We start from the raw sequence: 23,182 nt of genomic DNA, 5'->3' as shown, positions 1-23,182 counted from the left end.
TCTGGGGTGAATGCTTGCTTCTCCAGGCTGGGCTGGTGCCAGTCTTGGCAACCTTGACTTTTATTCTCCCCCCTTTGAGCACCTATTCCTCTGCCCAGGATGGATCTGCCCCAGGAAGGATGTCTGTCTTTGCCTCTGTTTAGAAGGGCAGAGCTCTAACCTTGAGCTCTTCATCCCTTAAATAAACTGTGATCTTGGGCAAGCCATTCAACCCCTCTGGGCCTCAGGTTGGGCTTGGGGCCTGTCGCACCAGGCAGTACTTTGTCATAAGCCCTGCATTACTATTAAAAGTAATGGCAAAAACCGCAATTACTTTTGTACCAATCTAATACAATGCAGAGAGGGGTCTGACTTGCCCTGGGGTTTTATTTGTGAGGGTGGAAGAGTGGAGGGAGAAGAAGGAATCTTGGGCCCCTCTTGCTGGGGTGGAATGGGCAGGGAAGGGTCTTGCCTTCTGAGAATGGAAAGGGAGTCAGAGAGCGGCTGAGCTCCTGGAAGCCCTGTTAGGACACCACCAAGTGACTAGTCAAGGGGAAACAGCAGAGATGACCTCTCCATGACATTTTAGACTAAAACGTGACCCCATTCATTAAAAACACCCGCAACAACAAAAAGTAAAATAAAAAATGAAACGTGCCCCAGGGCCTGATATGCAGCAGGTGCCGGTGGGGTCCGCCTTGACGCCAAGGCGTCTGCGGGCGTTGTCGGCCTCCAGGCCCTCTGTAGCTTAAACCCGGTCCTTGCGACCATCTGATCAGATCCCTTCTATCACCCCGCAAAGCCTGGATTTCATTCGGTCCAGGGGGCCTTGTGGGCAGGAACCCAAGCCAGGACCAGTTATTTCCAATCCCCAAAGGCTTCCAGAAGGAGGCAGCTAGTTTCGGGCTAATATATTGATCGTGGCCTGACGCTGTGAGGCTTTAAATGGGCCTGGGTCCGGGTGCGGGCTGCAGCCCCTGACCCGGTGAGCGCCGCGGGTCCCGCCCAGGTCCCGCGCGGGGAGCGCGGAGCGCCGACGACGGCCGTCGCAATCGGGAGTGGTTTAGGACCCGGGGGCGGCTTCCCTGCACGAGTGTGGAACGCAGAAGTTGAGGCTGCGGGGCCGCGGGCAGTGGCAGTCAGGCCTCCCCGCTCTGTGCCACCTGCGGCCCGGCTCTCCTCCGCGCCCCCACTCGCGCTGCGATGACGCGCTCACTGTTCAAGGGAAACTTTTGGGTAAGTCGTGGGGCCGACAGCGGATCGCGGGGCTCGGGACCCGGCCGGGGCGGGAGGCCAGCGCGGCGGGCGTGGAGGGCGCCCCGGCTCCGGCGCCACTCGGTGACCGCGCGCCCGGGGGCTCGGCGGAGCTCGCGCGTGACAGGATAGGGTCCCCAGCCCCACTGCTCGAGGGGCAGACCTGGAGCGGACGCCGGGCTGCTGTTCCCTCTCTGTCCCGACCCGCTACCCCACGCGAGCCCGCGAGTCCCGGGGGCTCGGACTCCAGGGCCCACCCTCTGCCGCCCGCGCCCCCAGCAGCGCGTGCTCCTGAGGATGCAGAGAGCCGAGACACCTTAGAGTCAGGACATCAACCCCTCCTCTCACAGGCGAAGCAGAGACCTTTAGGGAGGGGAGACCGGTCCGGGGAGAGTCTCTGCCGGTCCCTGGAGCTGAGCCGTGAGAGGATCTGGGGGAATCTGGTGTGGGAGCTTGTGAGCTTTACCTGGTTGACAGCAGCAGCTGCCCCCCGGGATCATCCTTTCCAGGAAACGTACAGCATAGAGGGCTTCCCTTTGCTGGAGCTTTCCCTGTTCGACAGCCTTGTTTCCCGAGCCCCCTCCCCAGGCCATTGCCCGAGCCCTTCCGTCCAGGCCCCACAGCGGGGCTGATGGTGTGGGAGACCCTATAAGCTGGAGGGGGTACCCCAGCCCGGTAGGGCCAGCCTAGCCTGGAGGGAGCAGTTCTGCCTGTCCCCCTCCTCTGTCCAGTCCTCTTCCCTCTGTCCTCTCACTCCCCAGGTGCCCCTCAAGGTCCATGCCCCCTCATTCAGAGGAGCTGTCCTCATCCCTTTAAGACAGGAGCAGGAGGCCGCACACCTCAAAGTTGACCGCAGCTGCCAAGGGGCCCTGACTTCTTACTGGGGCTCCTGCTTGCCTCCCCCCACCCCCCACCCAGGTAGCTTCACAGCTGCCTAGATGGTCCCTCTACCCCACGTGGGCTGCAGGGTAGAGAAACCTGGCTGGGGACCTCAGGGACACAGTTTAGACTGTGCCTGTGAGTCCCTTCACTGGAGTTTGTGAGGTCCTTCTGGGGCACTACTCACCTTAGAGTGCAGGGTGGTGGCAGCCTCACAGAGGAACCAAGGGCACCACAGCTGGCTCTCACGAGAGGCCTGCGAGTTTTTCAGGTAGAATGGAGGACTGTGGGATCCCATGGCAGGCACTGTGGGAAAAAGGCTCTGTATAATACAAACTGGAGAATGAGATGTGGGCCCCAGAAATAAGGAAGTCAGCAGAGGAACTGGTTCGTGGAGACATAAGGAAAAGGAGGCAGACATGATACTGACAGTATTTCGTTCAGGCACAATGGCTCATGCTTGTAATCCCAGCACTTTGGGAGGCCGAGGTAGGAGGATTGCTTGAGGCCAGGAGTTTGAGACCACCCTGGGCAACATAGCGAGACTCTGTCTCTACAAAAAAATCTTAAAAATTAGCTGGGCATGGTGGTGCATGCCTGTAGATATAGTTACACTTGGGAGGCTGAGGCAAGAGGATTGCTTGAGGCCAGGAGTTTGAGGTTGCAGTGAGCTATGATCACATCACTGCACTCCAGCCTGGACGACAGAGTGAAACCTTGTCTCAAAAACAAACAAACAAACAAACCCAACCAAACAACACAATCCTCAGTATTTAGCCATATTTGTAGCACTGGCAAGGCCAAGGCCAGGCGGGTGCTAAGCCCCTCCCCACCAGCCTCCACCCCTCAGCCCCATGCCAGGGATGCTGGATATGGGGAGGTCTTAGCGGAGAGGGTGACAGGGTGAAGACAGGGTTCCAGGCCACAGAGTTTGCAGTATTTTAATATCTTCACAGCCAGTAAAAACATGTCAGTGAGTACTCTCTAATGTCTGGTGGGTGACATGCTGGGTTTGAGGGGCTGGTGGAGATGGCCCCGCCCCTTGGGAAGATGTCCAGTTTTGAGAGCTTACCGAACAGCATGAAGCCTCTGAGGTGGGCTGCCCGGGCTTGAATCCAGTTCTGCCCCTTACTAGCTAGGTGACCCTGGGCAGCCTGCTTCCACCCCCAAGCCTCAGTTTTTCCATACATAAAAATGGGGATAATAACAGTGTCTACTCCTTAGGACTGTTGGGAGGATTAAACTTGAGAGTTTAGTACAGTGCCTGACACACAGAGAGCACCTATAGTTGCCAGCTATTATTATCAGCAGCAGAGGTGACAAGTAAAAGAAGTGAGTGATGGTTATTCAAGGAGAAAGAATGAAGAGATCGGAAGTCCACAAAGAAGCACTCTTAGTGAATGCCTCTATTGATGGAGGAGGAGAAAGGGGACAGAGAAACAGAGGAAGAGATGAAGGGATACAACCAGGAAAGAGCTATCACAGGCCCAAGAGAGGGACATTCCAAGGAAGGTGAGAGGACTGTGGTCAAACATGTTTGTACATGTTCCTGAAAAAGTATGAGTCAATATACACTTCATAAATGAATGTATTTAAATGCTTCATGAAAATGTTTATTTAAAGAAACCTTCGATGAATCTGCTTCAAAAGGGAATAATCAGTGTTTAAAACTGGGATTGGAGCTGGCGTGTGCCTGTAGTCTTAGCTACTAAGGAGGCTGGGCAACATAGTGAGACCCTGTCTCTAAAAATCATTTTAAAATAAATGAATAAAACTGGGATCAGCCCCAAATGAATTTGCCTGCTATTGGTACATACCTGTGTGTTGTTTCTCTCCCACCCTTCCCTGTGTATACCTTTTTTGTGGCACTTTGGTTAAGCAGTGCTGTATAATTTCTTTTGGTTAACTTTGATTGTATCTTGTCAGAATAAGACAGTGACGGTGGTTTCCAAAGATCCAGGGAAACAGCCAGGCCACAATGAGAAGAAATTCCAGTTTTTGGGACGATCAGACACCAGTGTCCTTCAGATACAGGTGTGCACGGGTGACAGTGGGACCTGTTCTGGAAGGGGTAGATGAAAGCAGTGTTCTCTCACCCCTGGGGATTTCCAGGCTTCTCACTTGGGTGTGAGGTCCAAATCGTCCCTGAACCTCCTGTAGATACTTATTTTTCATGGGCCTTCCTGATTTCCAAGGTTCTTGGTGTAGACCAACTTCCTAGTTGCTGTTTCAGCAACCCTGTTCCTGTAGTGGGCAGGGCTTCTCTCTGCCTGGCATTGACTAGGGCGAGTCTTGGGGCTGTCTGAACTGGCTCATTGCCCTGCTGTCAACACAGGGCTGTCTCTGTCATCCAAACCTTTCACCAGATTGGAATCTTGTCATTCTGGAGCCTTAGCAGAGTTTGAACTGATGTTGCATCTGGCTTTGCTCAATGGCTTTTCTCTATACAGTCATCTCTTGGTATCTGTAGGGGATTGGTTCTAGGACTCCCACGCAGGTACCAAAATTCATGGACATTCAAGTCCTTTCTTTTCTTTTTTCTTTTTCAATATAGAGATTGGGTCTTGCTACGTTGGCCAGGCTGGTTTCAAACTCCTGGCCTCAAGCGATCTTCTTACCTTGGCCTCCCAAAGTGCTGGGATAAGAGGTGTAAACCAGCCGGGCGTGGTGGCTCACACCTGTAATCCCAGCACTTTGGGAGGCCGAGGCGGGTGGATCATGAGGTCAGGAGATTGAGACCATCCTGGCTAACACAGTGAAACCCCGTCTCTACTAAAAATACAAAAAAATTAGCCAGGCATGGTGGCGGGCGCCTGTAGTCCCAGCTACTCAGGAGGCTGAGGCAGGAGAATGCTGTGAACTTGGGAGGCGGAGCTTGCAGTGAGCTGAGATAGTGCCACCGCACTCCAGCCTGGGTGACAGAGCGAGACTCCATCTCAGAAAAAGAGGTGTAAGCCACTATGCCTGGCCTCAAATTCTTTCTATAAAATGGTGTAGTATTTACATATAACCTACACACATCTTCCTGTATACTTTAAGTATTCTCCAGATTGCTTATAATACCTAATACAATGTTAATGCTATGTAAATAGTTGTTTACACTGTATTTTTTAATTGGTATATTTTTATTTTTTAATTTTTGGAATATTTTTCATCTGTGGTTGGTTGAATCCATGGATGCAGATATGGAGAACTGACTGTACAGTGCTCTAGATAAATATAGGAGGCTGCTTTAAAAAAAAATAAAGAAAGAATACAGGTTAACACCACAGACTCTCCATGCTGACCCCATAGTGTATTTTGTACGATGTTTAGATTGTTGCTGTAAGTTTTAAATACTCTCTCGGATTTTATGAAAAGAAAAACTTCAGACTAGTTAAATTTAGCAGAGTTTATCTGAGCAAAGAAACTATTCATGAATCAGGCAGCACCCTGAACCAGTAAAAGTTCAGAGAGCTCCACAAGGCAAAAGTGGGCAGGCAATACTTACAGAAAAAAGAGGTGATACAGAAATAGCCTGATTGGTTACAGCTGGGTGGTTGCCTTATTTGGACTTGACTGGGCAGTCTGCAGCCTGGGATTGGCTAAAAGCTCCCCTGTTATGATTGGCAGAGACCCAGCTACTTGTTACAAGAATATACTCTTAGTTAGGTTACGGTTTGTTTACACACTAAGTTAGGTTGTGGCTTGCTATTTATGGAGGCAGCTTTAGGCCAAAATTTTTTTTTTTTTTTTTTTGAGACAGAGTCTCGCCCTGTTGCCCAGGCTGGAGTCCAGTGGTGCGATCTCGGGTCACTGCAAGCTCTGCCTCCTGGGTTCACACCATTCTCCTGCCTCAGCCTCCCGAGTAGCTGGGACTACAGGGGCCTGCCACCACGCCCGGCTAATTTTTTTGTATTTTTAGTAGAGATGGGGTTTCACCGTGTTAGCCAGGATGGTCTCGATCTCCTGACCTCGTGATCCACCCGCCTTGGCCTCCCAAAGTGCTGGGATTACAGGCGTGAGCCACTGCGCCCGGCTTAGGTCAAATTTAATTTGACAATCTGGTCCCCAGAAACACACCAGGAGGGCTGTTTCCTTTTTTGTTGCCTAGTGGCAAAAGGGAAGATAGAGTCATGAACAATTACCTGCTCTCCCATACATTCTTCGTAGAGCAGCCGGAGGGAGCTAGCTTTAAAATAATTGTCAAAAACCTTTTTTTTTTTTTTTTGAGATGGAATTTCACTTTTGTTGCCCAGGCTGGAGTGCAGTTGCGAGATCTTGGCTCACTGCAACCTCTGCCTCCCAGGTTCAAGCGATTCTTCTGCCTCAGCGTCCTGAGTAGCTGGGATTACAGGCATGCACCACCACGCCTGGCTAATTTTTTGTATTTTTAGTAGAGATGGGGGTTTCACCATGTTGGGCAGGCTGGTCTGGAACTCCTGACCTCAGGTGATCCGCCCGCCTGGGCCTCCCAAAGTGCTGGAATTACAGGCGTGAGCCACCGCGCCTGGCCTGTTCCACCCTTTTAAAGAACCTGTTCTGCTGTGACTGGCTGGTGGTCTTGTATGAGGAGAATATCATTAAGGATGGGCTCTGGCTTCTTTAGAAGCCCTATACTCAAGAAGGGGTGCAGCACAAAGCCCACACACGTGGGGCTCACCTTCTGGTGAGAGACCTTGTGACCAACGGAGCACTTGTTGAAGAGAGGAACTTCTTCTCCATTCCCCAGGTAATCTCAGGCAATTCAACTCAGCAAATGTCTATGTGAAGTCTGAGTGGCCAGCCTTGTGGTAGCTGCTGTGGGCTCACAGAGAGACAGACACACAACATCTCACCTCTAAGAGATTATTAGCTACTCAAGAGGATGAGTCTCAACATGAAATTTTAAAACAATAGTTTTAATTTAATGTAATTATTTATTTTTGAGACAGGGTCTTGCTCTGTCACTCAGGCTAGAGTGCGGTGGTGTGATCACGGCTCACTTCAGCCTCAAATTCCTGGGCTCAAGCAATCCTCCCAAGTAGCTGGAACCACAGGCACATGCCACCACACCTGGTTAATTTTTGTATTTTTTGTAGAAACGCTGTTTCACCATATTGCCTAGGCTGGTCTCAAATTCCTGAGCTCAAGCAATCTGCCTGCCTTGGCCTCCCAAAGTGCTGGGATTACAGGCATGAGCTACTGCACCTGGCCAATAGTTTTTAATATTAACATAAAATTAAGGTTATTAAAATATATATTATTAGTGATTTGGTTCTTTCCCAACTTTTTTCCTCCATGCATAATTATAATCCTACAGTATCTGTACTATCTTGTATTCTACTGCTTTAATTAAAATATCGTAACTTTGGCTGGGCACAGTGGCTCATGCCTGTAATCCCAGCACTTTGGGAGGCCAAGGCGGGTGGATCACTTGAGATCAGGAGTTTGAGACCAGCCTGGCCAACGTGGTGAAATCTCGTCTCTACTAAAAAAATACAAAAATTGGCCGGGCGCGGTGGCTCACGCCTGTAATCCCAGCACTTTCAGAGGCTGAGGCAGGTGCATCACAAGGTCTGGAGTTCGAGACCAGCCTGGCCGATATGGTGAAACCCTGTCTCTACTAAAAATACAAAAATTAGACGGGCGTGGTGGTGGGTGCCTGTAGTCCCAGCTACTCGGGAGGCTGAGGCAGGAGAATCACTTGAACCCGGGAGGCGGAGGTTGCAGTGAGCCGAGATTGCGCCACCATACTCCAGCCTGGGCAACAGAGTGAGACTCCATCTCAAAACAAACAAACAAACAAAAACAAAAATTAGCCGGGCATGGTGGTGGGCACTTGTACTCAGCTACTTGGGAGGCTGAGACAGGAGAATCGTTTGAACCCAGGAGGCGGAGGTTGCAGTGAGCTGAGAGCACGCCACTGCACTCCAGCCTGGGCGACAGAGCCAGACTACATCTCAAAAAAAAAAAATTATAACTTATTTTATTTATTGCTATCTACTTTTCCTAACACTTATTTAGAAAAGTTTTGTGAGTGATACAACTATTCTGTCATTGTTTGGCATTTATGTAATTTCCAGAGTTTTCTTTTCTTTTCTTTTTTTTTTGAGACAGAGTTTCGTTCTTGTTGCCCAGGCTAAAGTGCAGTGGCACGACCTCGGCTGACTGTAACCTCTGCCTCCTGGGTTCAAGCGATTCTCCTGCCTCAGCCTCCCAAGTAGCTGGAATTACAGGCATATGCCAACATGCCTGGCTAATTTTGTATTTTTAGTAGAGATGGGGTTTTTCCATGTTGGTCAGGCTGGTCTTGAACTCCCGACCTCAGGTGATCTGCCTGCCTCAGCCTCCCAAAGTGCTGGGATTACAGGCATAAGCCGCCGCACCCAGCCCAGTGTTTTCTATAATAAAGAATGTGGTGCATGCCATTCATGTAAGGTATTTAAAATTTGGATTCTTTAAGTATCTATTTCTGGAAACTCAAGACAGAACTCATCATTGCCCAGCCATTTTACTATGTTTCTCTAATAAGTCACTCTTTCCCTTTCTGCAGTGATAATTTCATGCCTTTTCCACTCAAACCTCCACATCCCTCCCACATTCTCACTGTGTTTTGGTGATCTTGCCTCTACTCTACTCCATTAAGAAACCAGACAGCAGGGCTGGGCGTGGTGGCTCACGCCTGTAATCCCAGCACTTTGGGAGGCCCAGGTGGGTGAATCACCTGAGGTCAGGAGTTGGAGACCAGGCTGGCCAACATGGTGAAACCCCATCTTTACTAAAAAAAAAAAATACTAAAATTAGCCAGGTGTTGTGGTGGGTGCCTGTAGTCCCAGCTACTCGGGAGGCTGAGGCAGGAGAATAGCTTGAACTTGGGAGGGGGCGGGTGCAGTGAGCCGAGGTCACTCCGCTGCACTCCAGCCTGGGCAACAGAATGAGACTCTGTCTCAAAAAAAAAAAAAAAAAAAAGAAGATAGAAGAAAACAAAGAAAAGAAAAAAGTAACCAGAGCAGCTGGTGAAACTCACTTACCTTCTGTATAAACAGGATTCAGTTTGGCTGCAAGTAATAGAAAACCCCAAAACAACAGTGGCCTAGACAAGGAAGAGGTTTATTTCTCTCTCATCTAATTGAGATGAGAGAGCCCTAAAAGCCCTTTAGATAGATCTAAAAGCCCCTAATTGGTCATTCCAGGGCTGGCATGGCTGCCCTTGGGGTGAGGACCCACACTCCTGTCTGCTTACTCCAGTGGTATCTGGTTCAATGCCTGGCACATGACAGATTCTCAGTAATACCTACTGAATGACTGAAAAAACCATTAACTAACAGGAGGACACTGAAAAACTTTTGATGTGTAGAACCAGGATGATTTCCTAAAGAGTGGGCATATTCTCAGTGTTCCCAATAGTATGTGAGGATGCTAGTTTCACTCTGTCAATCATAGCTATTGTCTTTTTTTCTGCTCATTTAATAAGCAAAACTTGGTGCCTTATTCAACTTTCATTTGCGTTTTTATCACCAGGGAGAGTGCACATTTGGTTATTTTCTTGTAATTCCTCTTTTACAAATGGTTTTGTTTTCTTCCTCATGCTTTGCTTGTAAATTTATATGCATATTTTAAAATATATATTCTTGTATATATACACGTGTGTGTGTGTGTGTGTGTAATTCACATGTTCTAACATCCAGCATAGGCATGACACAGTGAGAGGCAGTCCTCAGGCCCTCAAGCTTTTGCACTGGACATTCCCGGGTTTGATTCCCAGTTTGGCTCCTTTCAGGCCGAAGAATGTGTGTGCCCCTGTTCAAATTATTCAGCTTTCCTCAGCTTTGCCTCTTCATCTATAAAATGATATATGTATATGGATTTTGAAAACACTTTATACAGTCAAGTTTATTAATCTAATGTTTTGTGATTTCTTCTATTACACATCAGGGTTTTCTGTGGTCCAAGTTTTACTCAGTATGTGTCTTTTGATTGAGCGCTGTGGCTCATGCCTATAATCCTAGTACTTTGGGAGGCTGAGGTGGGAGAATTGCTTGAGTCCAGGGGTTCAAGACCAGCCTGGGCAACACAGTGAGACCCTGTCTCTACAAAAAAAATTTTAAAATTAGCAAGGCATGGTGGCCAGTACCTGCAGTCCCAGATAATCGGGAGGCTGAGGCAGAAGGATCACTTGAGTCCATGCGGTTGAAGCTGCAGTGAGCCGTGATTGCCTCACTGCACTGCAACCTGGATGACAGAGCGAGACTCTGTCTCACTAAAAATACTGTCTTTTGAGTATGAGTGCTTATGTATTCTGACATTTGCAGAAGTCAGAGACCTGTGTGGACCTGCAAAATGAGGACAAGGTGGATTCCTGCCCTCAGGGTCCTACATTCTTCTTAAGGAAGCAAACAAAGATGTAGGACACTAATGGGAAACAGACTGACCTACTCTCCTTCAGGCTAAAAAGAGTGGTTTACCTGCCTGGGCGGTGGCTCCTGCCTGTAATCCCAGCACTTTGGGAGGCCGAGGCGCGTGGATCATGAGGTCAGGAGATTGAGACCATCCTGGCTAACACGGTGAAACCCCGTCTCTACTAAAAGTACAAAAAAATTAGCCGGATGTGGTGGCATGTGCCTGTAGTCCCAGCTACTCAGGAGGAGAACTGCTTGAACCTGGGAGGCAGAGGTTTCAGTGAGCCGAGACTGCACCACTGCACTCCAGCCTGGGTGACAGAGCAAGACTCCGTCTCAAAAAAAAAAAAAAAAAAAAAAAAAGGGGTTTACCAGGGCGAGATTCTTTTTCTTTTTCTTTTTAGTAGAGATGGGGTTTCACCATGTTGGCCAGGCTGATCTTGAACTCCTGACCTCACATGATCCACCCACCTCGGCCTCCTAAAGTGCTGGGATTACAGGCATGAGCCACCACGCCCGGCATGCCAAGGCAAGATTCTGGGACAAGTCTGGCTGGGTGGGTGCGATAGGGTACCAGTCCTTGAAAAGTGCTAAAATGGCACCAGGCATGCAACAAGATGGGGAAATCTTTGTTTTCAGAATACCTCTCAGGGAGGGGATGGTGTGGCACAAGGCTGGAAGGCTGGAAGGAAGACTTGAATAAGCTGTTCAGGGTAGGGAGACTGAGACCCCATCCCTCTCTGAAGCACATGCCTTCTAACGGGCAGGAGCCTAACTAACTTCTGAGCTTAGTTTTGCTGAGTGAGGCATGCAAGCTGAACTACCAGAGAAAGCAGTCTGCATGGTGTGTCCTCTTTACACTTGCCCTATAGTGCTTGGTCTCTGCTTCTATTTGAACTTTACTATTGAAAGAATAGCTGTTGGAAGTGATAGTTTCATAAGTGGCCACAAATATTCGAAAACCCTAGAAATATGGGCATCTAAGTCCCTTCACTGCTCCCAACCTTGGTGGCCCCACCTCTTGGAATCTGCTCTGAGCCCTTAATATCAAATACAGATATTGTTTTCTCTGTCCCAGGAGATCCAGATCCTGCCCTACAAGGACTGGACTAGGGGTTCAAAAAGACCTAAGCTCTCAGGAATAAAAAGTATTGATTCAGGCCTTTGTCAGCGCTTCCACAGATGGCCAGATCTGGGCACTGTTGATTTGTCCTGTGGGCTGTCTGTCCCAAGCTCAGGTTTCCTCATCTACCTGTCCTATGTTATGGCCTAACTATTTAATCAGCGTTCTTGTCTAATTCCTGCCCATAAGAGTGGTTGACCTTTACTGTGACCAGCCACAGCCCAGGGCCACTGTCTTGGCAGGCAGGCCTCTCCCTGGCTGACACAGACTGGTATGACTTTTCCCCGGCAGCATGGGCAGGAAGTTTGTGGATAAGGGACCTTGATGCTCCTGCCAGGTCCTCCGAATCTCCATCTCATCTGCTTCCCTTGACTTACAGCTATTGTTTCTCAGTGCAAAGCAGCCTCATTTTGCTCATGAACTTCATGTATGATTTTTTTGTTGTTGTTGGTGAAATGGAGTCTTGCTCCGTTGACCAGGCTGGAGTGCAGTGGTGCGATCTTGGCTCAGTGCAACCTCTGCATCCCAGGTTCAAACGATTCTCCTGCCTCAGCCTCCTGAGTAGCTGGGATTACAGGCATGCACCACCATGCCTAGCTAATTTTTGTATTTTTAGTAGAGATGGGATATCACCATGTTGGCCAGGTTGGTCTTGAACTCCTGACCTCAAGTGATCTGCCCACCTCGGCCTCCCACACTGTCGGGATTATAGGTGTGAGCTACCACACCCAGCCTCGTGTATGATTTTTTATTAATGTGCATCTATTGGTGCATTCCCTTTTATCTGCCAACCACTGACCATTTCATCTCTGCTGTTTTATACATGTCATTGTCAATTAGTAACGTAATATTGATGTCAAGGATAGAGTACTATAGAGTACAAGGCACCTGCCTGTGAGCACATGGCCCTTCCCTGCAGAAACTAAGCGGAAAGGCCCAAGGCCAAAGGGCTCAGCAAGTTATTATAGAAGCCTGTCTGCTCTCAGAGGGCAAAGAAATTAGTCCTCCGGGCGGAGCTTCACATGGGGAAGCTGGAAGCCTGGAAAGACCAGCATCCTCCCCCGCCATGTAAAGTTTGAGTGTACAAAGACTGCAGCCATTTAGAGGGAATTGTGATTGATTCTGAGAGAACAGAAAATGGAGAGGGCAGGGCCACCAGCCAATGGCAGCCACAGCCCTCCTACCCTTATTAGGAGTCATTTGGGGTCTACACGCTATTGTACTCAGACTAAATGAGTGACTTGTCCAATGCCACCCAGCTAACCACTCTGGACTTGAGCTTCCTGTTGTGCAGTGAGGATAATGATATCTGGCAAGCCCAATTTTAGGACTACAATGTGTTTCAAATGATAAAGTACGTCATAGTTGTGTTAAGGAGGTGGAATTGTGGGCAGTGTGTTAGTGTATCCACAGAATAGTATCTTTGCAGTTAAATTAATTTTTAAAAATTTAGATAATGAATGAAAATGATGAGTGGAAATCACTTTCAAAAATTTAAGGAATTGCAGTGAAATACCATAGTGAAATAGAGTCCCTAATCACTAAAAATTACGATTTAAAACAAGCACCAGGAAAGATATTTGAAATATAATAATATTATAAAGATATTTAAATGATGATTTAAAACAAACACCAGGAAAGACACTTGTAATATTAAGTTTAAAAGAAAGTTACTAAACAATTTGGAAAATAAGACCTCATTTTAATTTTTTTTATGTATTTATTTTTGAGACAGAGTTTCACTCTTGTTGCCCAGTCTGGAGTACAATGGTACAATCTCAGCTCACTGCAACCTCTGCCTCCCCGGTTCAAGCAATTCTTCTGCCTCAGCCTCCCTAGTGGCTGGGATTACAGGCATGTGCCACCACGCCCGGGTAATATTTTTTGTATTTTTAGTAGAGATGGGGTTTCACCATGTTGGTCAGGCTGTCTCAAGCTCCTGACCTCAGGTGATCTACCCGCCTTGGCCTCCCAAAGTGCTGGTATTGCAGGTGTGAGCCACCACGCCCAGCCTAGACCTCATTTTTATTAAACAAAAAATGAAGACAGTCATATGGCACTAGGAAAATATATGAGGATTACATAGCAAATATTAACTATTGTTTTCTCTGGAATTTTAGGCAATTTGAAAAATATTATTTTCTTTTTGTTTATCTATACTTAAAATTTTTCAACAATAAAATAAGTATAACTTTTAAAATAAAGAAATAAGACCAGGCGCAGTGGCTCATGCCTGTAATCCCAGCACTTTGGGAAGCTGAGGCAGGCGGATCACTTGAGGTCAGGAGTTCCAGACCAGCTTGGCCAACAAGGCGAAACCATGTGTTTACTAAAAATACAAAAGTTAGCTGGGCATGGTAGCGGGCACCTGTAATCCCAGCTACTTGATAGCCTGAGGCAGGATTATCACTCGACCCTGAAAGGCAGAGGTTGCAGTGAGCTGAAATCGTGCCACTCCATCCAGCCTGGGTGACAGAGTGAAACTCTGTCTTAAATTAAAAAAAAAGACCAGCCTGGCCATCATGTTGAAACCCTGTCTCCATTAAAAATATGAAAATTAGCTGGGCATGGTGGTGCGTGCCTGTAATCCCTGCTACTCAGGAGTCTGAGGCAGGAGAATCACTTGAACCTGGGAGGCAGAGGTTGCAGTGAGCCGAGATCACACCATTGCACTCCAGCCTGGGCGACAGAGGGAGACCCTATCTCACAAAAAAAAAAAAAAAAAAAAAAAGAATTAAGAGGATTTCCCCCTAAAGTATTAAAAGAAGAGCAAGTATACTTGTTCAGACCATAGAATACAAAAAATACCAAACCTGCAACTTGTACCCAAACCCAGATGGAAGTGGACCAGCCTCCCAGGCAGTGTCCAGGGTCCTGGGTCCTGGCCACCTGCCTGTGGCAAGGCCACAACCATTCCCTTGAGGACACAGAGGGTCCCACCCCGCTGGTGACAGGACCTGCCTAATGACAATTATCTTCAGCGAGACCTCTCCTCAGCACCCCTGCCTTTAAGCAGAGAGAACTGCCTATGGATTCCGTGAGCTATTTATTTTTCATTTTTATTGGTACCTTAAAAAACTAGGAATGTAGGGCCAGGTGCGGTGACTCATGCATGTAATCCCAGCATTTTGGGAGGCCAAGGCAGGTGGATCACGAGGTCAGGAGTTCGAGACCAGCCTGGCCAACATGGTGAAACCCTGTCTCTACTACAAATACAAAAAAAAATAGCTGGGTGTGGTGGCGCACCCCTGTAGTCCCAGCTACTCAGGAGCCCGATGCAGGAGAGTTGCTTGAACCCGGGAGGTGGAGGTTGCGCTGAGCTGAGATCGTGCTACTACACTCCAGCCTGGGCGACAGAGTGATACTCTGTCTCAAAAAAACAAAAAACAAAAAAACTAGTAATGTAACACATGCTTATTGTAAAATATCAAAACAATACAGATGTATATGGAGTAAAAAACCATAAAAATCCCTTCCTTAGCCTTCAAATCCCAACCTCCAGGGGTAAATTACTCATAGAGGATCTTTTCAGAGTCTTTTCCAGGAGTCTCCCATCTTGCCTATACAGGTAGGCAAGTGTAATTGTCTACATGAGATGTTGAAGAAGTGTACTTATTATCATGCTAAGGAATGGCAGGTTAGCAAGCTATCCCTTCCTCTGACCCAGAGTTTTGTATTTTTTTAAAAACATAAAAGTAGAAATTTCACCTGGTTTTTAAGATTATGGGTGATTTTTTTTTTTTTTTTTTTGAGACGGAGTCTCACTCTGTCACCCAGGCTGGAGTGCAGTAGTGGGATCTCGGCTCAGTGCAAGCTCCGCCTCCCAGGTTCACGCCATTCTCCTGCCTCGGCCTCCCGAGTAGCTGGGACTACAGGCACCCGCCACCACGCCTGGCTAATTTTTTGTATTTTTTAGTAGAGACGGGGTTTCACCGTGTTAGCCAGGATGGTCTCAATCTCCTGACCTCGTGATCCGCCTGCCTCGGCCTCCCAAAGTGCTGGGATTACAGGCGTGAGCCACTGCGCCCAGCCTATGGGTGATTTTCAATTTTTCTTTTTTGCTAATGTGTTCATCATAGAACAACGAAATATTCTGTAAATTAAGAAAAAATAGTTTTGGGCAGGCACAGTGGGGCGCCCCTGTAATCCCAGCGCTTTGGGAGATGGAGACAGGTGGATCACCTGAGGTCAGGAGTTTGAGACCAGCCTGGCCAACTTGGCGAAATCCCATCTCTACTAAAAATACAAAAGAATTAGACAGACGTGGTGGTGCTCGCCTGTAATCTTAGCTACTCGGGAGGCTGAGGCAGGAGAATCGCTTGAACCTGGGAGGTGGAGGTTGCAGTGAGCTGAGACTGCGCCATTGTACTCCAGCCTGGGTGACAAGAGCGAAACTCTGTTTCAAAAAAAAAGAAAAAGAAAAGAAAAAAAAGTTTTAAATGTCTCCCAAGAAAGGTGGTGGTTAAGTCGTGTGCACCTTCATGTGACCGAGCAATCTTTTCTCTGAGGGAGGCCCCTGTGGAGGGAGGGAGGGGTCTCTGCTGTGTGGGAGGCAGGCAGAGCCAGGGCTAGGCTGAGGCACTTGCCTTGCACATAAAATTTAAGGGGGTGCCAAAAAATCCCTCAGTAGTTTTTTTCCTTTGAGATGGAGTCTTGTTCTGTCGCCCAGGCTGGAGTGCAATGCCCTGATCTCGGCTCACTGCAACCTCCGCCTCCTGGGTTCAAGCAGTTCTCCTGCCTCAGCCTCTCAAGTAGCTGGGATTACAGGTACCCACCACTGCACCCAGCTAATTTTTTTGTATTTTTAGTAGAGATGGGATTTTGCCACATTGGCCAGGCTGGTCTCAAACTCCTGACCTCAAGTGATCTGCCCACCTCGGCCTCCCAAAGTGCTGGGATTACAGGTGTGAGCCACTGCATCTGGCCAAGATAAATTATTCTTTAATGTAATATTTTAAAAAATCAAAGTTAACGAGAAAAACCCTTCCGGGAACAAAATATCAAAACTTTATTTCTTTAGAGACAGGGTCTCACTCTTTTGCCCAGGCTGGAGTGCAGTGGTGCAACCATACCTCACTGCAGCTTTGAACTCTTTGGCTCAAGTGAGCCTCCTGCCTCAGCCCCCGGAGTAGCTGGGACCACAGGTGTGCACCACCATGCTCTGCTATTTTAAAAATTTCTTGTAGAGACAGAGTCTTGCTGTGTCGCCCAGACTAGTCTCAAACTCCTGGTCTCAAACTCCTGGCCGCAAGCGATCCCCCCACCTTGGCCTCCCAAAGCACTGGGATTACAGGCATGAGCCACCATGCCTGGCCCCTCAACATTGTAAAGAAAGACAGAATTGAACCCTGCACATGCACGACCGTGCCTCATCCTAGTAGGGGCCCTGGAGGAGGGTGACGTTTTGGACCAATGAGCACTTCAAGGAAGCACAGGGCACAACAGAGGGAAGCATGGATTTGGGGTGGGCAGGGAAAGCCTGGAGAGGGGAGTTGGAGAACATAAGTGGTGATCCATTTTGCAAAGGGAATTCCTACAGACTCCCAGACCAGCTAAGGGATCTATGTTGCCAAGGGACCACCTGGACACAGAAGCAGAGCCAGCACAGATTCCCCATCATCCCAGCCCCTGCAGGGCTGTGGGAGCTGTGGGGAGCCCACCTCTGCTGTATAGAGAGAAGGGAGAGAGCAAGTTTGTGCTTGGGGCTCCTATGGAAGCTGTGCTAGTGAGAAAATGCACCTGCAGTTCAGTTAGGTACTTACTAAACAAGAAAGATACAGTCTAAAAATACTCGGTTTTCCCGTGGAGTAGAAGCTTGTTTGCCTGCTTTCTCTACCTTTATTTTCCTTATACTCTTTTAAAAGTGATTTTTCCAGTACACAAATGAGAGTCTAAAAGTAAACTGTAAAAATATGGAGAACTTTTATACTTTACTACTAATAAAAAAATCCAAATTATACAGTTTTGCTTATTAAATTTAGCAAGTTTTAAAAAGTATATTAAGTGTCAGTATCTTTCACTGGGGGAAGGTGCAGGAAATGAGCATTTAGTCATTGCGGGTAAGCTGTTAGAGTTATTTTGGAGAGGATTTGGCTGTGTGCATTATTAGACTTAACAATCACAAATGTTGGCACTGGCTGGGCACAGTGGCTCATGCCTGTAATCCTAGCACTTTGGGAGGCCGAGGCAGGCAGCTCGCTTGAGCCTAGGAGTTTGAGACCAACCTGGGCAACATCATGAAACCTCAACCAAAAAAATACAAAATATTAGCTGGGCATGGTGGCATGTGCCTGCCGTCCCAGCTACTTGGGTGGCAGAAGTGGGAGGATCACTTGAGCCCAAGAAGGTCAGGATTGCAGTGAGCTGTGATGACATCACTGCACTCCAGCCTGGGTAGCAGAGTGAGACTATACAAAGTAACAAATTAACTACTAATAATTCCAGGGATTAGGATTTGGGCATCTTTGGGGGAGGGTGTCACTATCTGCCTACCACATTAGGTGATTGGAGGGAGAGGCACTGGATGTGTATGAGGGACAGAGGGACCGTAGAGGACTTCTCTATGGAGATGACATTTGAATTGAGATGTGGTAAGGTCAAGCTAGCCTTCTGGATGGCTGGGGAAAGGGGAGAGATAACGGTGAGGCTGGAAAGGATCAGTTAGAGGAACAGAAAGGCCAGTGCGACTTCAGTAGGAAGCAGGAATGGGCCAAATTGCTGAAAATCAGTTGACAAGAGCCAATTTGCTGAAACAATCAAGTCACTAAAAACTAGTTTCTGTTAATTACCTACAAAGCTAAAATATGCTGTTGCCTCATTTTCAACAATTTTTAAAAATTAGTAGGTTTTTGGGAGGCTGAGGCGGCTGGATAACGAGGTCAGGAGTTTGAGACCAGCTTGACCAATGGTGAAGCCCCGTCTCTACTAAAAATACAAAAATTAGCCGGGTGTGGTGACACGTGCCTGTAATCCCAGCTACTCAGGAGGCTGAGGCAGGAGAATCATTTGAACCCAGGAGACAGGGGTTGCAGTGAGCCAAGATCGCGCCACTGCACTCCAACCTGGGCGACAGAGCAAGACTCTGTCTCAAAAAAAAAAAAAAAAAAAAATTAGTAGGTTTTATTATTTAGAGCGGTTTTAGGTTTACAAAACACTTGAACTCAAACCCAGATTTCCCATCTGTTCCCCTATTTTTCCTATTATTAACATTTTGCATTAATGTGGTATATTTGTTACAATGATGCACCAATATGTATACATTATTATTCACTGAAACTCATGGTTTGTATTAGGTGTAGCTCTTTGTGTCCCATGGGTTTTGACAAATGAATAATGTCATATATCCACCATTATTGTATCATACAGAGTAGTTTCACTGCTCTAAAATTCCCCTGTGCTCCACTTTTTCATCCATCACTCTTCCCTTAAACCCCTGGCAACCAATGATCTTTTCACAATCTCTACAGTTTTGCCTTTTCTAGAATGTCATATGTAGACATGGGCCACATAATGACGTTTTGGTCAACAAGAGACTGCATATATGATGGTGGTCCCATAAAATAATAATGGAGCTGCTTTATACAGATGTACCATTTAAAAACATCCTCTGTACAAGTATTTTTACTATACCATTTCTGTTTAGATATGTTTAGATACATAATACTCACCAGTGTGTTACAATTGCCTACAATATTCAACACAGCGACATGCCATACAGGTTTGTAGCCTAGGAGCAATAGGCCATACCATATAGCCTCACTGTGTAGTAGGCTACACCATCTAGGTTTGTGTAACTACACTCTGTGATGTTCAAATAATGACAGAATCACCTAATGATGCATTTCTTACAACGTATCCCCATTGTTGAGTGACATATGACTGTAGTTGGAGTCATACAGTGTGTAGCCTTTTCAGAATGGCTTCTTTTACTTAGCGCTATGCATTCAAGATCCCCTCATGTCTTTTTGTGGCTTGACAGCTCATTTCTTCTTATCATTGATTAATGTTCCATTGTATGGATGTAGCAGTTTATCCGCTCACCTATTGAAGGATCTTGGTCGCTTCCAATTTTTGGCAATTATGACTAGAGCTTCTATAAACATTTGTGTGCAAGTTTGTGTGGGTGTAAGTTTTCAACTCAATTTAGTTGAGGTTTAGTTTCAATGAATCAGTCTTAATGGTCTGGCTGAATTGAATGTCATTTTCACATGTGTTTCACATCAAGATGTTTGCATACTCTGCTGTGCTCAAAACTCATGCAAGATGTTCGTTAGATCAAGCTGGGTAAAAAATCAGCAAGTTAGAGAAGGAGAAAAGACATTGGACTTCGATGAACATGTACCGAAAGAAACACTTTCTGTAAGTCGCTTCTAAAATCCTAACATTTAAGACTTGCTTAATTCTGAAATCTGAATATATAAAACATCCTCATTCCCATAAGTTATGGACCTGAAGTAAACTGAACTTGGGCTGGCCTCAGTGAAATGGCAGTAGTGAAGTTAAAAATAAGCTTAATCTATAACTTAATTTAAATGAAAACTTTGGAAAAAAACCTCAAGGACAACACAAAATGTCAATTTTATAAATAGCAAGTAGAAACAAGAGTCACATATTTCAAGGACTGGAGAAGGCTGACCCACTGAGACATGGAAGATGAAAAGTTCTTGGAATAAATAATGGACACTTGGTGTTACTTGTCGGAGGCAAAGTTAATCAGTCTGATGTGTAAACTTGGAGATTACTTTTTTGTGTTTATGTATTTTTGTCCATATGAAGAGTCTAAAGATTTTGGTCAACTTGCAATCTATGCTTGTTTGCTTTTTCATTTGTAAAAAGATGGAAATTAATGGTATGATTGATCTCCAAGATGTACTCTACCTCTGATATCTTAGCACTCTAAAACTAGAGCACTGTAGGAAAGTAAATAGACTCTTTGATTACCTAGAACATTTAGGAGATGGGATAATCTTAGTAATTGTACCTTCTGATTCATCGATAATGAACACTGATTCATTTCTGGTTCAAAAAGTATTAGAAACTATAAATCTACTTTTGTCTGGGAAAATCCAAGTGCGGAGAACAGAAGGGAATTTGTTTTGGAGGATTCTTCCAATTATGCTTTGGGATTTGAAGATGGAGAAGATGGAAGAAACTGAATGGGAATGATTGCACTGAGGTCAGGTTTTACCTTAGAAAAAGTTTTTTTTTTTTTTTAAATTAACATTAAACATTTTCTATTAATTTGCAATTTCTTGGGATAAAGAGATTCCCCAGTTAGCAGCTGTGAAATGCATCCCAGCCTTTACAGGGTTGTGGTTAGGTCTTCAAAGTTATATGGTGTCATAAGCCTTCAATATTTGTTGCACTTTGCTTATCTGGCTCGACTAGAGGCTAGCTGATAGAGATCAAAGACCTTCAAAATTGTATTGTGGTAAGGATGTGACATAGTAGTCCGAAGCTGTTTGGAATTTCTATGGGTTGGGCCCAAACGTTGTACTTGGAGTGAGAAGGAACACAAGTCAGCTGGTGAAGCAATGTTGGATATTACCCTGGGTTTGACCTAGTTCAAGTTCCTAGCTCCTAGTTCTATATTTGCTTTTGACAGTAGTGGCAGCACATTTGTTGTTTGATCTGGCTTGCTTTCTAGAGCTGCTGAGGTTTGGTGTCTCACTCTGTTCCTCTGGTCCCATATTTGCGGACCTAGTTCCAGTTTTGGGTATAGCTACTTTCTGGCACTCGCCTGCCTCCCCGCTCCTGTCTTGGGCATGCCCAGGGGTTCTCAGGGAATGCCATGGATCAGGAGGAGACCTGTGGGGTCTGCATTTCACACATCTTGGACGCATCACTGATTTACCCAGTAATATGATGCATCACTAATTTTACCCTGTGATATATGTGGTTGTTCACCTCTCAGGGATATCCAACAGAACTTCAACTTGTTTTTTATTAACTAGAAAAGTCTGAACATTAACTTTAGTGATACACTCAGAGGTGGTTGAATGTTTATAAGTTAAAACACCTACTTCAATTCTCAGGTTTTCTCTTTCAATGGAATTGTGAATTGAATTTCTCATGTCCCTGGGAGTTTGGGGTTTTTCTGGGATTTGGATCATGTTGATGTTTAGGTAGGTAATGTCAAACATTAACCAACTTTCTGAACATTGAAATCTACTGACTCTTATGCCTTCTATGTTAAGTTTCCAGGGATAATGGTCTTTCAAAAACCCATGACCTCAACATACATAATAGAAAATAATCTGTGTTGTTTTCAGTTTTATGTTCATTTTTTTTTTTTTTTCTCTTGAGACAGAGTCTTGCTCTGTCACCCAGGCTGGAGTGCAGTGGCGTGATCTTGGCTCACTGCAACCTCCACTTCCCAGGCTCAAGAGAGTCTCCCACCTCAGCCTCCCATGTAGCTGGGATTACAGGTGCCCACCATGCACCCAGCTAATTTTTGTATTTTTGGTGGGAACAGGGTTTCATCACGTTGCCCAGGCTGGTCTTGAACTCCTGTCCTCAAGTGATCCTCCTGCCTTGGCCTCCCAAAGTGCGAGGATTACAGGTGTGAGCCATTGCACCCAGCCTTATGTTCAATTTTTGTTATAAGAATCCAAACAGGCCAGGTGCGGTGGCTCACGCCTGTAATCCCAGCTTTTTGGGCTGAGGCAGGTGGATCACCTGAGGTCAGGAGTACGAGACCAGCCTGTCCAACATAGTGAAAACCTGTCTCTACTAAAAATACAAAAAATTAGCTGGGTGTGGTGGTAGGTACCTGTAGTACCAGCTACTTGGGAGGTTGAGGCAGAAAAATCGCTTGAACCTAGGAGGTGGAGGTTGCAGTGAGCCGAGACTGCACCACTGCACTCCAGCCTGAGCAACACAGTGAGACTCCATCCCCCCCAAAAAAAAAAAGAATCCACACAGTTCGGAGATAGAGATTGTCACTAGTACATGTATGGTGTGTTTCTTTTCTTTGCAGTTACATATAGTGGACCTGTACATTAACAAGTATGAGCTCATTTATAATGGGCTCATATATATAACTTTCATTTTTCTCCTGATATATTGTATCTTGTTATGTTAATGTATACAATTCTGCTTTATTCTAATATCTGTTCAGTTTTCCATAATGTGATTGTACCTAATTTATTTAAATAATCTTTATTGCTGAATATTTAGGTTGCTTCCAATTCTTTGTTATTATCATTTTTATTTTATTTTATTTTTTGGGAAAGGATCTCATTCCACTGCCTAGGCTGGAGTGCGGTTGTGCAATCACAGCTCACCTCAGCCTCGACCTCTCACCTTAGCATCCCAGGTAGCTGGGACCACAGGTGCATGCCACCATGCCTGGCTAATTTTTAAAATTTTTTGTAGAGATGGGGTTTTGCCATGTTTCCTAGGCTTGTCGCGAACTCCTGGGCTCAAGTGACCCGCCCACCTTGGCCTCCCATAGTGTTGGGATTATGACTGTGAACCACTGCACTTGGTCAATTTTTTGTCATTATGATGCTGCACTGAACATCCTTGTATACGAATCTTTTCATGTTTGTGTAGTTATTTCTGTAGGATAAACTCCTCATCGCCA

The 23,182-nt window shown here is 46.2% G+C and overlaps 1 protein-coding gene across 1 annotated transcript in view; it reads left to right on the top strand.

Moving 5' to 3' along the window:
* Positions 1–1,045: 1,045 nt before the first annotated feature.
* Positions 1,046–23,182, top strand: part of PSTPIP2 (proline-serine-threonine phosphatase interacting protein 2) — a 94,087-nt gene continuing 71,950 nt past the window's right edge. The window contains exon 1 of the mRNA XM_054460396.2: positions 1,046–1,215. Coding sequence (XP_054316371.1) covers positions 1,183–1,215 — 33 coding nt within the window. The 5' untranslated portion in view covers positions 1,046–1,182. The remainder of the gene's footprint in view (positions 1,216–23,182) is intronic.

This window comes from Pongo pygmaeus, chromosome 17 (genome assembly GCF_028885625.2).
Source record: "Pongo pygmaeus isolate AG05252 chromosome 17, NHGRI_mPonPyg2-v2.0_pri, whole genome shotgun sequence".
NCBI classification, from domain to species: domain Eukaryota; kingdom Metazoa; phylum Chordata; class Mammalia; order Primates; family Hominidae; genus Pongo; species Pongo pygmaeus.
The sequence above is the reverse complement of the archived record's forward strand: the minus strand, read 5'-3'. Positions and strand labels throughout refer to the sequence as shown.